The 15,514-nt window shown below is 41.4% G+C and overlaps 1 protein-coding gene across 2 annotated transcripts in view; it reads right to left on the bottom strand.

The window, feature by feature from the left end:
• ATP6V1H (ATPase H+ transporting V1 subunit H) overlaps positions 1–15,514 on the bottom strand; it is a 100,956-nt gene that overhangs the window by 61,461 nt on the left and 23,981 nt on the right. The window contains exons 7-8 of one of the 2 annotated variants that reach the window (XM_058668628.1): positions 14,809–14,862; positions 3,267–3,364 (exon numbers count right to left, since the gene is read on the bottom strand). In XM_058668628.1, the coding sequence (XP_058524611.1) occupies positions 3,267–3,364; positions 14,809–14,862 (152 nt within the window). The remainder of the gene's footprint in view (positions 1–3,266; positions 3,365–14,808; positions 14,863–15,514) is intronic. The other variant, XM_058668629.1, reaches the window with a different exon arrangement.

Raw genomic sequence — 15,514 nt, forward strand, 5'->3', positions numbered from 1 at the left:
TGCAGCTGAATGGTTGTACAACAACATGGTTTATGCTGAATGCCTTACTGCTATGGTTTGAATGTTTGTTTTCCTCCAAAATCCCTGCATTGAAATCCTAACCTCTAGCATGAGAACATGAGAGCGTGGGGCCTGTGGGAGGTGATCAGGTCATCAGAGCAGAGTCCTCATTACTCAAAGCAGTACCCTTAAGAAGAAACCACAGGGAGAATTATGTACTGCTATTGGGGTAATTTGAAAATACAGCCACCTCTGAACCAGAATGCACGCCTTCATCACACATCAAATCTGCCAATGTCGTGATGAGATAAATTCTCACTATAAATTCTACAGAAGGCTGTTACAGACCTTTTCAGGAATCTGGAATTTTGGTATGTGAAAGGCACAGTGTCTACGTGACTCACCTCCAGTAAAAAGCCTGGGAGCTAAGTACCTAATGGGTTTCTTGGACAGGAACCTCACACAAGTATTACTGGGAAAACATGCTCTTTGTATGAACCCCTTATGGGAAGGCCAGAGCATAAAGAAACTTCCACATTAATTCTTCCAGATTCAGTCTGTCTTTTTCCCTTATAATCCAGCTGGGTATCCTCAATACATTTTTGTAATAATGCTGAGGCAGGAATATTGCTCTTGACTGAGTCCCAATAGTCTTCTGAATGAAATCCCTGACACAGCTAAAAATTCAGAATTTTTCACTTTCCATTCATAATGCCAATTAACAGAGGAAGGCATTTCATGGTCATGAATTAAAAGATGAAAGTAATGAAAAACGGCCCAGCACTACAGCCTAGTGGCTAGTCTTTGCCTTGAATGCGTTGGGATTTCATATCGGTTCACACCCCAATTGCTCCACCTCCCATCCAGCTCCCTGCATGTGGCCTGAAAAAGCAGTCAAGGATGTCCCAAAGCCTTGGGACTCTGCACTCCCACAGAGACCTGGAAGAAGCTCCAGGCTCCTGCTTTTGGATTGGTTCAGCTCCAGCCGTTGTGGCCACTTGGGAAGTGAACCAACACATGAAGATCTTTCTTGGTGTCTCCTCTTCTCTCTGTAAAAATAAAAATCTGACTTCACGTCTCCTCTTCTCTCTGTAAAAATAAAAATCTGACTTTCCAATAAATAAATACATAAATCCAGGCCCAGCATGGTACCCTAGAAGTTAAAGTCCTTGCCTTACATATCCGGGATCCCATAAGGGCACTGGTACTAATCCCAGCAGCCCCACTTTCCATCCAGCTCCCTGCTTGTAGCCTGCAAAGGCAGTCAAGGACAGCCCAAAGCCTTGGGACACTACACCCGTGTGAGAGACCCAGAAGAGGCTCTTGGCTCCTGGCTTCAGCTCAGTGAAGCTCTGGCCATTGCAGCCACTTGAGGAGTGAAACAGCGGACAGAAGATCTTCCTCTCTATCTCTTCTCTTGTCTGTATATCTGACTTTCCAACAAAAATAATAAATCTTTTTACACAAAAAAGTAATGACAAAAACAGCAGTCCATTTTCAACAGTGATGGTGAAATTAGGCATTTTAAAGCAAAATTTTAAACTATGAATCTTTAGATGAGTATATCATGAGTTAGTTCTCTCAAACTCAAGAAGTGATGAACAACGATATATTTCTAAGAACAGAGAGGAAATAAGTATTCTCATCCAGTGGGCTTTTCCTCACGGCAGATTTCAAAACAGTAGCTTGTAATAAGAAGCTACATTATTTTGTACAAGGACACGATGATTTTAACTTTTTACGATACGTGTACACCAAAATTTACTTACTACAAAATAATTTCCTATGTTTAAATTCTTCTTAAAGTTTCTAAGAGTGTTTCTGTCTATATTTCTAATATTTTTGTTTTTCATAACTTTATAAATACATACACAGATGTGCATGTATATATACCTTGAATATATATGTGTGTATATATATATATAATATGTATTTGGATTTATTGGATTCAGATGGCAAATTGTGATACCTATTTTTGCTGGAATTTTGAAAAAGACTAAGCAGAAATAGATTGGAATTTTTCAGATTACTATAAGAACAATTGCCACCTCAGTGAGTTAATAGCTACTGAGTAGATTGTGACAGTTCCAACTCATATGGACAGTCATTTGCAAAAGTAACTCACCCTGGGCCCAGTGGCATGCCCTAGTGGCTAAAGTCCTCACCTTGAACATCCCGGGATCCCATATGGGCGCCAGTTCTAATCCTGGCAGCTCCACTTCCCATCCAGCTCCCTGCTTGTGGCCTGGGAAAGCAGCCGAGGACGGCCCAAAGCCTTGGGACCCTGCACCCGTGTGGGAGACCTGGAGAGGTTCCTGGCTCCTGGCTGCGGATCGGTACAGCACCGGCCATTGCGCTCACTTGGGAAGTGAATCATTGGACAAAGATCTTCCTCTCTATCTCTCCTCCTCTCTGTATATCTGACTTTGTAATAAAAATACAATAAATCTTCAAAAAAAAAAAAAAGTAACTCACCCTGGGATATTCCACACAAAGGTTCATGGATCCATTAAGAATGTGAATCTCTTTCACAGGAAATGTCCCTACACTGGAGAAGTACTCTAGGAATCTCTTGGAGTCTAACGACAGCAGCATCAGACCATTTAGTTAACTCTTGTCCTAAATTCTCATTATCAAGTAATCTGCTGTTCTTAATCTAGTTTCCTGAATGCTTTTGACAACAGATAAATAATGCCTTCACTAATTGGTATTTGGGTTAAAAGCAGTTAGAACCCTCATTGGGAAATAAATTGGATTTCTGATAGCAAAGATGGATTTTTCCAATTCCAGAATGTTTGACTGTTGATTTGGATCAGTTTGCTTAATCTGATTAGGCAACTCTTCAAATTTTTTATATCCACAGATGAAAACCCCATAAAGAAAGGGCTAATTCATAGGATATTAGAAAGCATGTTTTTATTCTCACCTCTTTTCTAGGAAAAACCTTTTCCCATGGCCTTTGCCTGTATTCACCACAAAACACTTGCATAATTTTTTTATCTGAATACCTGGAATTTGTTCTGTCCAGCAATAAGTTCTTAGGAAGCTATAACCTCTTCTAAAAGCACAGACCAAGCAAGGGAAGAAGAAACATTCAGACTAATAGTTACTGATTTCTAAGAAGGTTAGCACAGCCCATTATTAAATAGATAGGAAAAAATAAATAAAGCACTTTATTGAAATTATTAAATTTATTCATTTCTTTGCAAATGTCAAGGGGAAATGCTTTTCACTGCTATTCTACACTAGCAGTAAGGAATACTCACCAGTTCACGCCATCTGCTTCCACCCAGGCAAAGCGGTACTCGTTGACCCGCAGCATCAGCTGCAGACACCCAGCAACGCACTGCACGTATTGAGAACTCTGTGCAAGAAGAAGTGCACAATTTTGAACTTGAAAAGCATGTAAAGGCACACACACATTCAACTAGGTGAAAAGTCTGGTTAACATTAAAGGATCTTTTCAAAAGTTTGCTTTTTTCTCTGCCTCTTAAAAACAAAGATGATTTTGTCTCCCAATTTAAACGTATACTATTCAAGACTACTTAACGCACAGGGGAGATGCAGCACAGTGTGGCTACAGCTTTGATGAAGTTTGATAAATAAACATTCTGCCTTGCAACATTTCACACACCCCTGAATAGAGGCAGTCTGTAGAGAATACTGCTTCAAATAATTTCACAACGTTAAAAGGTAACAAAAAATTGATAGTGTCTGATTGGACACAGAACAACATTTGAATAACCTCACACAAGTTACTGACCTTTCTCTATACTGGGTTTCTTCTTCCTTCCTGAGGACAACCATGTCAAACATCATGTAGGGTACTGTTATGTTTAAGGGACATGAGTCATTTAGCATAGTTAGGTGTACTGGAAAAACTTAAAAGAAGTAAAAAAAAAACCTCAGAAGTAGGTACTTTGGTTGGGCTGCCCACAACATATCAGACAGCCTGGGTTCTAGGCCTGCTATGCTCAACCTCAGCTTCCTGCTAATGGACAACCTGAGGGGCAGTAGAGTGGTTCAAGCATTTGGGTCTCTGTCGTGCACTTGAGAGATGAGCTGAATTCATGGTTCTCACCTTCGGACTGCCCCAGCCTGGCTGCTGTAAGCATTTTAGAATGCGAACCAGCAGACAGGAGATCCCTGTTTCTCTCCACCCAACCCCCCTCTCTGCCTCTCAAATAAAAAGGGGAAAATAGATATGGCAAATTAAAAAGTCAAATTAAGTAGCTGCAAAAGAAATTTATGGTTTTTAAAACTGTCAGTTCAATGGCATCATCTCATAAAAAACTGTGCTTAAATCTGAGATCTAAAATAAACAGGTATCAAATCCAGTAAGTTGCAAATCCCTGCATTCTATCAGAGAAAACAGCAATAGCTAGCCTGAACTTGTTCCTAAATATTTACAGTGAGCCTTCTATCTTTAGGTAGAAATAAAAGGAAACCTCAGATCCTAGGTTTCATAAAAACATGTTAATAACACAAACACGGAAGTTTTTAAGAATAAAGAACCACAGATGTATTACAAAATCAGAAGGCTAATATGTATGATGCGACTAAATTGGGTTCTAATTTATGTTAAGGTTTATTTATTTTTTGTCAACTCCTTCAAGGACACAAAGAGAGAGATCTTGCTTTCACTGGTTCACTCCCCAAATGTCCTCAACAGCGGTGCCCATGCCCTTGAGCCATCATCTACTGCCTTCCAAGGTACATCAGCAGGAAGGCTGGACTGAAGGTGGCCTAACAAGAATTCAAACCAGCACTCTGTTGAGGATTGTGGGCATACAAAAGTAGTGACTTAATGTACTCCAACACCTGGCCTGCGTTCTAATTCAAGTAACACATAAAAATCTAAAACATCAAAAACATTCCAAGCACTAAAACACAAAAGTAGAATAATACTAACACATCTGTTGGGACAAACATTATCTTGTTCCACCTATGAAGCAGTGAAGACAGTTTACATAATTCTTGAGAAATACTATTTGCTTGGCAACTCAAAACATTTGTAGAAATTAACAACCAAAAAGCACATCTGCAGCACTAAAACATTCTTCTATAATGAGAATACATCACCAAGTAGAAACCACAAGTGAAGGATAATTTCAAATTTCTTATCTAGAGAGAATCTGAGCAAAATTTCCAGATTTGAATAAAGTTAAAGAAGCAACCTGGGTATTCATTTCTCTTAAACCAGCAATGTGTTCTCAACACAAAAATTTGGAGTTCATTCTTTCTTTCCTGTGACCATTCGCCTTGCTATATTGAAATATTACAAGTACTGACTTTTTTGCTATTTCTAGCTTGAGTATACATGTTATAAACACGCAAATAAATTGGTGCTGGTCCCACAGCACATGGTACTGTCTCCTACTGTACACTAAGAAGCAGCCCCCACACCACTCTAGATATTCTTTTCAAAATAGTGACAACACCACTTCAAAATAATTGAATTCTTGCCTTTCACTGAACAAAACAGAACGCATCACTTTTTTACTTAAATCATCTCACTAGTCTCTTGTAAAAATGATTCAATGATTTTTTTTTTTCAAAGAAAACATTAACCCTGGATCACAGCAGTCAGTCGCCACCTCTAATCCTACATGGGGACAATCTAATAGCTCTGGGGAAAAATCATACAAGGCCACAAACACCCAGGTCTGCTGCCGATGCTGGTTCCCAAAATCCTCACATTCACCGCTCTCGTCCTACTGCCTGCCCCTGCTCTCAGTAGAAAAGAACAATATGCTTGCTAGCAACTCACTCAACTGCCAATGTCTCACCCACAGCCTGACCTTGCAGTCACTCTTACCTGCCTGCTGACTAGGGGAGCCAGCTGACCTTCTTCCTGTCCAAAGCCCATACTTCTACAAGTGTCTGTGTCCCCTTCAGCCCAGGGAACACGCCATTAACTGGAGCCTCTCCCCAGGCTCACACTCCCATTCCTTACACTTCCCCAGAGCGCTCAAGCATTCTTGAATCCCTGGATGAGGTTCTTAACTGCTGCTTGTTTACGGAAAGAAGCACTAAGCAATTACTTGTTCACACAAACGCAAACACGTAACTGAAAATAAGTTCAAAAAACCAGTTTTACACAAAATGGTAGGAAACTGTCCCAGAAATATTTATGATGTTTCAAAGCTATGAAAAGACTCATTTGTAGAACAAGCAAGTGTGGGCACACATATATTCTGATTGGGCTCATATCACAGTTATTTACTAAAAACAAAAACAGAGGACAAAATCACAAGTCAGAAGGGAAAATAAATAGAATTTTCACACTTTGTTTAAAGGAACACATACTGATTTAGAAAGTGACTGTCAATTGTAAGGTCCTGCCAGAGTGGGTGGGGGACAACCCAGGAGGAGGCTGAGAAGAGGCAGCAGATAAGGCTGCACAGGGAGAAGGCAGCCCCCTCCTCAGCCAGCCGTAACGTATGGATCCACCAAGGTCAAAGAAGTCTATAACACTCTAGTACATTCCTTTGTTCCCCAATCCCCACCTTTGCAGATCCCTGATAAAAATAAGCCCTCACGTACCCAGGCCGCAACTTCCCTGGCCCGCTCTCAGTACCAGAACAGTGAACCTTTCCTGGGAGCGCTCCCAATAAAGCTTGTTTTCAGCTGTACTTTATTTTGTGTGGATTTCTGGTTCTGAACATGAACTCAAACCTTATATCAATATCTACTGAACTGAAATTCAGTATATCTTATGAAAATAATATATCCTATCACCCTACAAGTCTATTTTAGAATTAGGTATTCTAGACATAACTACATACCACTTTCAAAAGACTGTAAAAGATGTTCACAGCAATGTCATTCAAAACAGCCAAAAACTAGAACCCAGAGAGTGGATAATACCACATAACAGAATATTACACAGCAATGGAAAGAACTTACCACTGAATGTAAGACGGATGAACAACCTAAGCACAATACCAAGCAAACAAATCCAGGCACTACAGAGTTCCCACTCTGTACGATTCCGTTACTACAGACTTTACAGACATACATGGGAATCAGACAACACTAACAGAGTTCCTAATAATGAAACCTTCACAGAAGCTGAGGGTGGGCGGAGGGGGAGAGCAACTAAGATGAACACAAAGGATAAATTCACCTTGCCAAACATTTAACATCTGTGTATCTTACCTGATGAAGCTTATAACACAGTAAGAAAAAAGGAAAAGACAGAGAAAGAAGAGGAGTGGAGGGAGGCCTGAACACTGGAACAGCAAGCAGAGTTCTGCCGTATTATCCAGGACACATCACTTAATCACTTAACCTCTTCAAAGCTGGCTGCTGATCAGCAAAGGAAGATAATTTCAGCTCAATAAATCACTTTCATTCTTAGAAAATTCACTATGAAGCCAAAATCAGTTACTGTAAGCCATTAAATAATTTTAAGGTATACTACTATTCTTACCTGATATTCAGAAACTAAATATATACATATATAGGTAGCAAGAATGATCTCAAAGTTGACATACTAAAGAGATCTTCTAGTCAATATCCATAAAATACTTAAAAGTCTTATAAAAGTTGTTTCACTAAATTTACAAAAAAAATTTCAACTATTATCTCAATCTCATTTGCTCAGTCATATAATTTAATAATATGATTTAACTAAGAAACACTATTTACTACGTAATTATTGTTACATGTATAATTCCAAGAACCTATTTAAGACACAGTATTACTATTATGGTTTTGGATGCTATATTTGAAAATAAAATGTAAAAAAAAAATCTGACTTCAAATATTTAATCATTTTACATTCTTATGAGTTGTTGAAACACACGTCCAGGCAATCCTTCCTAAAATCTGATCAGAAAAAAAAGTCATAGATTCTTGTCCCTCGAAGTTTCTCTTAATGGTCTCCTATATGCACATGTTAAAAACTTAAAATGTTTGGAAAACATTAACTCTGGTAAGAACAATGAAAACCAACCAAAACTGCTCTAGGTAAATATCACAGTTCCTGAAATATGCACAAAGTGATATGTACAGGAAACTCCCCATTCTTATCTGCAAGAATACACTCCAAGTCCACCCGGGGATGCCAAAAACCATGGAACTCTAACCATCATTTTTCCTATGTGTCTATATCAGCACACCAAATCATTAACAATACACTAATAAAACATAAAATAAATAACTGCAACAGTATGTTATCATTAAAGTTATTTTAAAATTATGAGCCTATATGAATTATGAGTTACTTATTCCTGGAATTTATCATGCAATATTTTGGGACCTAAGTTGATTATGGGTAAATGAAACCATGAATTAAGGGGGGGGGGGGAGGCTGTGGACACAACTGTATTTGACTGACTTACACTGAATCCCTACACACTTCACAACTTACCATTAGAACACACTGCTATTAATGAGTTTCTCACAGCCCATTGACTTCTGTTGCTGAGCAGTCATTTTTGCTTTGCTTTTAAGATTTATTTATTTGAAAAGTACATTTACAAAGGAAGAAAGAGAGACAGAGATCCTCTATCTGCTGGTTCACTCCTCAGAAGTGGGGCAGGCAGAGGCTACAAGCTTTCAACCAGCTCTCCCAGCTGGGTGGCAGAGACCCAAGCACTTGGGCTGCTTTTTCAGGCACATTAGCAGCAAGCTGGATCAGACAGTGGAACGAACAGCTGGGACTTGAACTAACACCCACATGGAATGCCGACACTGCAGGAGGCAGCGTAACTCACTACCTACAACGCCAACCCCTGGGCAGCACTTATGATGGACTTAGCAACAAAGCACTGAAGGGCTAAACCCAAAAAGACCTCTCCTTTTCTGCAGAATGGCCAAATGTCAGATCAGTGCAATAATCAATTAAAAACAAAGTCGCAGCAGGCTGTCAGGACCCCTTGTTTGGAGGTTTTTCTAACTGGCACAGGTATGGACAGCTGAGCACACTGGCTCCCTGGGGGAGAGGGACGCTCAGCAAGGCTTCTGGGACCACCCCATCCTGGAAGTCATTATTTTTTTTAACCTGCATGGCTGCTTGTAACTGGGCTGTGTGGTTGCCTTGGTGGAGCAGCACTCGAAACAGACTTTCAGGACCCCCAGTTTGGAAGCTTTTCTAATTGGCACAGGATAGAAACTACAGCTGAGGGGCTTCCATAGACAAGCCTACGACATGTGTATGTACATAGGGGGCTGACACCAAATTGGTTTGGAAAGAACAAGAGTGAGAGAAGTGGCTCTGATAGCAGAATCTGTGGGGTAAATGGGGGCTCACCCCTGCGGAACTGCAATCTCTGTTGGCTCACCCAAGGACAGCAGATGGGGTCAGGCCTTGCTGGGGAGCTAAGGGGGGCCACCTCAGCTGGGTTGGGGTCCCAACTGGTGAGGACAAGATTGGGGGCAGCAGGCTGGGCTGGACATGGCTACAGCTTGCACTGGTGTGGGTGTGCACTGGGACTGTGGAGCATCAGACAGGGCTAGACTCCAGCCCCTACTGGTACTCATAAGAGCCAGAATGGGTGTAAAACAGGCCAGTCTAGGTCTCGACTCCTGCTGAATTACATGAAACCTGTGTCTAGGAAAAGACCAGGCATCACTGGGCTGCAACAACCAACAACAAGAACCAAAATGGGTGTGGCAGATTGAGCAAAGCCACAGTTCTTGCCAGGACAGAAGTGGACAAAGTCAACTTGGGCCAACAATCCACTAGTGTGCATTAGAACTGCTACTGGGAAGAGACTCGATAAAGAAGCTTGGAAAAGTCCTTCATTGGTACACAGTCCCTGCAAGTGAGTGCAAGAAGCAAGGCAACGAGCATCCCAGACCATGCCAGGTTACCGTACCCGCCAGCGTACATGTGGGTCAGGTCTGAAGACAGACCAGTCTGGGCCAGCACATAACACCCACTGGCAGATCTGAGAACCAGAGAAAGAGGCAGGCGGAGCCATATCATGCCATAACACCAGCCAATCAGTTTACACTAGGACCAGAGGCAATCAGACTGGGCTGGGATAGGCTGCAGCACCCACCAGCAGGACCTGGACAGGGGGCAGACTAGACTAGGCCAGGCTGCACAATAGGATTGCGGACACTGAGGTGAGGCGAGTCATGCCAGCATGGGCCCAGGGGGGCCCAGGTTCATGAGTTCCAGGGATTGGGGATTTGACAGGGCTCAGGTAGGGTAACCTGACTCAGGTCTTGGGGTCTACCTGCATGGTAGGGGCTGGGTTCCTGAGCCCCAGGGACAAGGGAACTGGTGGGGCTTAGGTTGCCTGGCCCAGATCCTGGGGCCTGCCTTTTAGATGGGTACTGGGTTTGTGATCGCCGGGGGCAGGGCATCTAGTGATGCTTGGGTCACCTGACCTGGGGCCCGCCTAGTAGGTAAGCGCCAGGTTCGTGAGCCCCAGGAGTGGGTATCCAGCAGGGCTTGGGTCACCTGGCCCTGATCCTGGGGCCCACCTACTAGGTGGATAATGGGTTCATGAGCCCAGGGGTAGGGGATCCGGCGATGCTTGGGACACCTGGCCTAGGTCCTTGGACTTGCCTGCAAAAATACGTCCTACTTAGTGAAGAGGGTGGAGCATTAGACACAGGCCCTGTTGTAAAAGGAGAATATAGCAATCATTTAATGCTGTAGCAGAACACAAGTAACTGGACAACTACCCAAAACAATGACAGCAAAAACTTTCAGTGAATGGGACCAATGGACATTGGGAGGGTGACATCATCCTTGGATTGGTGAAACCAGCAGCATTTCAGAACTATCCAAACCACCTGGACAGAACCCTCGGAATACGTGCACACTGAGACTCTGGGTTGATATGAGGTGGCAGCTCCTCATCCTTGGATACTGGGATACGTGGAAAGTCGTGAGTGACTTCCCCCTTTGTCTCTCCCCTTCCCCCAGAAACAACAAGAAGAAATAGCAAATTTGGAAGCAATGAGTACATCCAATTTTCCCTAAACCTCAATCTTGCCCATCCTGATCCACCATGTAATCATTATTAAAAATGAAATTTATAAATAAACAAATCAGTAAAAATTTAAAAATAAAAACAAAGTAAAAAAAAAAAAAACCTCTAATGACAAGGGCATCAGAATTGACACAGAAAAAGACTTAAGGAATCTGATCAAAAGTCAAAAGAAGTGGAGTGTATTTTCCTCATTAAAATACTGACGATCTCAAAACCATTTTGCTAAGTGAAAGAAATCAGGCACAGAGGGCCCTGTCAGTGAGTGTCGACATGAAGCGTCAGGAAGGCGAGTGCAGACAGTACACATGTGCTTGACGGAGTTCAGGAGGATACAGTAAACATGGGCAGGACCGTTCACGTACGCAGGCTCGGATTTTATTTTTTGAAGTGCTGAAAATGTCACAAAGTTAGATTATGGCAATGGCTGCACAACTCCAGAAATAAACCAAAATCCACTGAACCACAAAGGAATTAAGTTTTACAGCATATGAAATCTATTTCAGGACCCAATGCAGTAGCCTAGTGGCTTACATCCTTGCCTTGCACACACTGGGATCCAATATGGGCTCCAGTTCTAATCCTGGCAATCTCACTTTCCATCTAGCTCCCTGCTTGTAGCCTGAGAAAGCAGTCAAGGACAGACCAAAGCCTTGGGACCCTGCACCCACATGGGAGACTCAAAGGAAGCTCCTGGTTCCTGGCTTCAGATCAGCTCAGCTCTGGCCATTGCAGCCACTTTGAGAGTAATCAGCAGACAGAAGATCTTTCTTTCTGTCTCTCCTTCTTTCTGTAAATCTAACTTTCCAATAAAAATAAATAAATCTTTTTAAAAATCTATTTCAATCGTCATTTTTTAAAAATCGTTAACATTTAAAAATTTGCTTCCTTGCTTGATCTAGCTACATTTCCAAGTGCTCAGAGCCACACAGAGTTCCCAAGAGGACGAGGGAGACACACAGAACCTGTCCATCATCTCAGGTCCTCGGGACAAAGCTGCAAGGCAAGATCCAGCAAGCAAGAACACGCCACTTCACCAAGTCACTTACTACCTGTGAAACAATGCTCATCATGCACTTCTAGCTGCTAAACTGGACGTTTTACAACAGGAGCCAGAGAACAGCACACAGTAAGATGGAGTTATAGGTCACCTTTCTCTCCTACACACATCGACAAATGAAGGCGGGCACAGGAAAAAGGAAGAAAAAGAAAGCAGGAACTGAAAATGTCCAGATCCTTTCTAAATCTTCTGAAGGTCAGAGATCACACCATTCTTTTATCAGGGGATCAGCACAAACAATCCACATCCAAGACAAGGATGTCTCCTCAGAAGAGATCATTTGTAATTCGTATTCAAGAAACAGTAAAGAACTGTACAGGCTGTTTAAAGTAAGTACCTATACTTTGATGCTATTATTTTCACTAGATAAAACAATGCATTTTGACAAATTCTCATTTATGTAATGTCATTTAAGTAAAAATGTTTGTAATGATCCACTCATAATGATGATACTTCTGTGACCGTTTTTAAAACACTGCTGAATCCTATTTACTTGGCATTTTGTAATGTAAAACTTTGTTTTATACTGCCATCAAGTGGCTACATTATGAAATGCAGTTCATGTTTGCTTGTTAGGAAAACCAAAGGGGAATCTAAGATATGATCCGGATGTATTTCAAAATCTGAGTAGGTATTGTGATTTGAGAAATGCCTTAAAGAACCAATTCCAGGTCAGTTTCCTCAAAAGTAGTTCTCTTACCAAGGAGAACTACCACTCTTGCTATGCAACCTTGGGCATGCTGATACGCTTTTCTGCATGGCCTCATGGCTCAGCCATAAAATGTAACTGATAGTATGTCCGATGAAAAAGACAATGAGTAGATTCTCCGGGGTACAGAAACGCCAAATGATTAAAACAGTGCAATGTATACAGTAAGTGCTAGATAAATGCCACCTGCTAGACTAAGATTCACCTTTAAACACCAGATATCAAAGACAAGGGTGAAACCCTTCTCAGTCCACTCAGAGGCCTGCTTTTCAAATCGACAGTCATGTAAAACACAAGGGCTTTCAGGAAGAGTCAAAGAAAATGTTCAGGTTTGAAGGGTACTCAAGAGATAAATCAAAACACATTTTTTCCTTTCTGACAATTACCCCTTCTGTTAATTCCATTTGGGGCACGTGTGGCTTCAGCCACTTAGACTAAAGCCAACCCAACTAATCACTTCCATGTTTGAAATAGACTTGAGAAATGCAAAATCCAAACATCCACTCAGCAGAGCTTACCCCTCCTTGTGTAAGCTCTGACACCTTACGAACACTTTTGCAACCACCCAAGCAAATTTCTAAGAGAATCCTGAAAGTATCTTTCCTAAAAAAAATCTTTTTTTCAAAATTTACAAATGACAGTAAGTTAATGCCCATAAGATAAAAATTTCCAAGTGAAACATCTGCCTGTGCCAGAATTATCAGGCTCCCCACCCACTTCTTCCTCCACCCAGGCCCCAGGATGGCTTCTCTAGGATTGCTTCTCTAACTCACCACTTGCTTCTGGTTCCACTTCAGAAGATTTATATCCTTTTTCCGATCCAGCACAATATTCATCAAGCCCTTCAACCTTTGCCCCAAGACCATTCCAGCTGGAGACTTTGAACACAGATTTTTGGGGCAGGCATTCTGTCCAGAAGCTAAGATGCCCAGATCCCAGATTAGAGTATCTGGTTTAAGTTACAGCTCCTCTGCTTCCAGTTCCACTTCCTGCTAAGTTGCACCCTGGGAGCAGCAGATAATAGCTCAAGCAGTTGGATTCGTGCCGCCCCTGTGGGAGACCCAGATTGCATTCCAGGATCCCGGCTTCAGCCCTGCCCAGCCCTGCCCACTGTAGGTACTTCAAGAATTAAGCAGCAGATGGATGATCCCTGTCTTTCAAATAAAATGAAAATAAGTAAATTAAAAGTGAAGAAAGAAAATGAACTCTGCCGCCAGCTGGCTACATCTTGAGTAATTATCGGAGCATCAGTAATCAATATGGATATTAATTAACTGGTTTCTACAGAGCTTCATCCAGGTCAATTACAGGTGGGTTACAGACAATATCCTCTGAAGATTCAGTTTCCCAGAGGTATTTCCAGCACATGGAACCTCACACACACACCTCACCTACATTTCTCTTTTCTCCCTTTCCTTAGAGTGGCTCCCATCATGACAATATTCACTAGTCCAAACTTACTGCCATCTCCTAAGCTATTCCTAGGGTGTAGCAAGTGGAAAAGACAACTTGAGAAAGGATAGGGGAGCCAGGATCATTTTCAAACTTTATCTTTCCAGCTCTATAAAAATGTGGGGAGAGATCATGGGAAAAGGCAGGGGACGAACAAGCTTGGCCACGATGTCTCAGACCATCAAAGAGCAGTGCAGTAACAAGATTCACTGCCATCAGTTAACTCAGTTCTTAACAACCATTTGATGTACTGTTCAGCTCTCAACGGTGACACTGGGCTTTTTATCAAACAACTGAAATTTGAAGAGTAACTTCATGATCACCCCAGTTATATGCCATAGTTTAGATTCTTGATCTGATTCTCAGATATAAAATAAAGTGGTCTGCACAAAACAGAGCAACAGGAAAGAACAAGCCTCGTGTCTATTGCAGAAAAAGGGACCATTATGAACCATAAGTACTTACAAATAGCGCTGCAATACATTTAACCTAATAGGAGGTAACACATTAAATCCATGAACTTAAGTGTCTGGGTAGTAGCAGAGTCCTTAAGAACTCTAAATGTCTGTGACTTAAAATAATTCATTTTCAGGATGTTAAGAGGCCAGTGAATTAAGAAGGAATATACTTACATCACTTGAAGAGACTGTTCCTGTTTCAACGGCAACACCGCTACCACGAAGTTTCTATTACAAAATAAATAACTTATTACTTAGTTTTGTTTTTAATGTATCCTAATGTATCAGTTTATAAAACGGAGCTACATGAATTTTATAATGTTTTCCCCTAATTCTACTCAAAGAAAGCATCCGGATGATAAAACACTCTAAATCTCATTATTTTCCTCCAGATAGTTTAATAAATTATGCAAACTGGACCAATAACAAAATGAATAAAAAGCTCCAGACCATTCTGAGAGGAACGTGTAAACTTCAAGTTGCAGTATGTACACATTAGATTTTTCCAGTGTGATGACTGCTTTAAATGGAACTATTTACACCATGTTCTAGGGCAAAGAAGATTTGCAAAATAGGTGCCTAATAGCAGAAAGAGACCACATGGTTCTTCCAACGGAGTTATCCAGGGTGATGCTAACAAGTTACAACAATCAAAACCTCAGGTGTTCTACAGGAACAACCAAAGAAACAATGGAAAGTCAGGGGTTGAAAGAGAATAGGAATAATTAATTTATCAAAGAATTTTTTTTGTTATTATCTTACTCAATGACTACTAGTGTCTTCTTAGTAAGTGATCTAGATAAAAAAGAGCAACGGGGAAGAAATTACCCTGTTTGCGCTAAGCTACCAACAGAAAGCTTCCAAACGCCACATAGAGTAT

Source organism: Ochotona princeps, chromosome 9, assembly GCF_030435755.1.
Source record: "Ochotona princeps isolate mOchPri1 chromosome 9, mOchPri1.hap1, whole genome shotgun sequence".
NCBI classification, from domain to species: Eukaryota; Metazoa; Chordata; class Mammalia; order Lagomorpha; family Ochotonidae; genus Ochotona; species Ochotona princeps.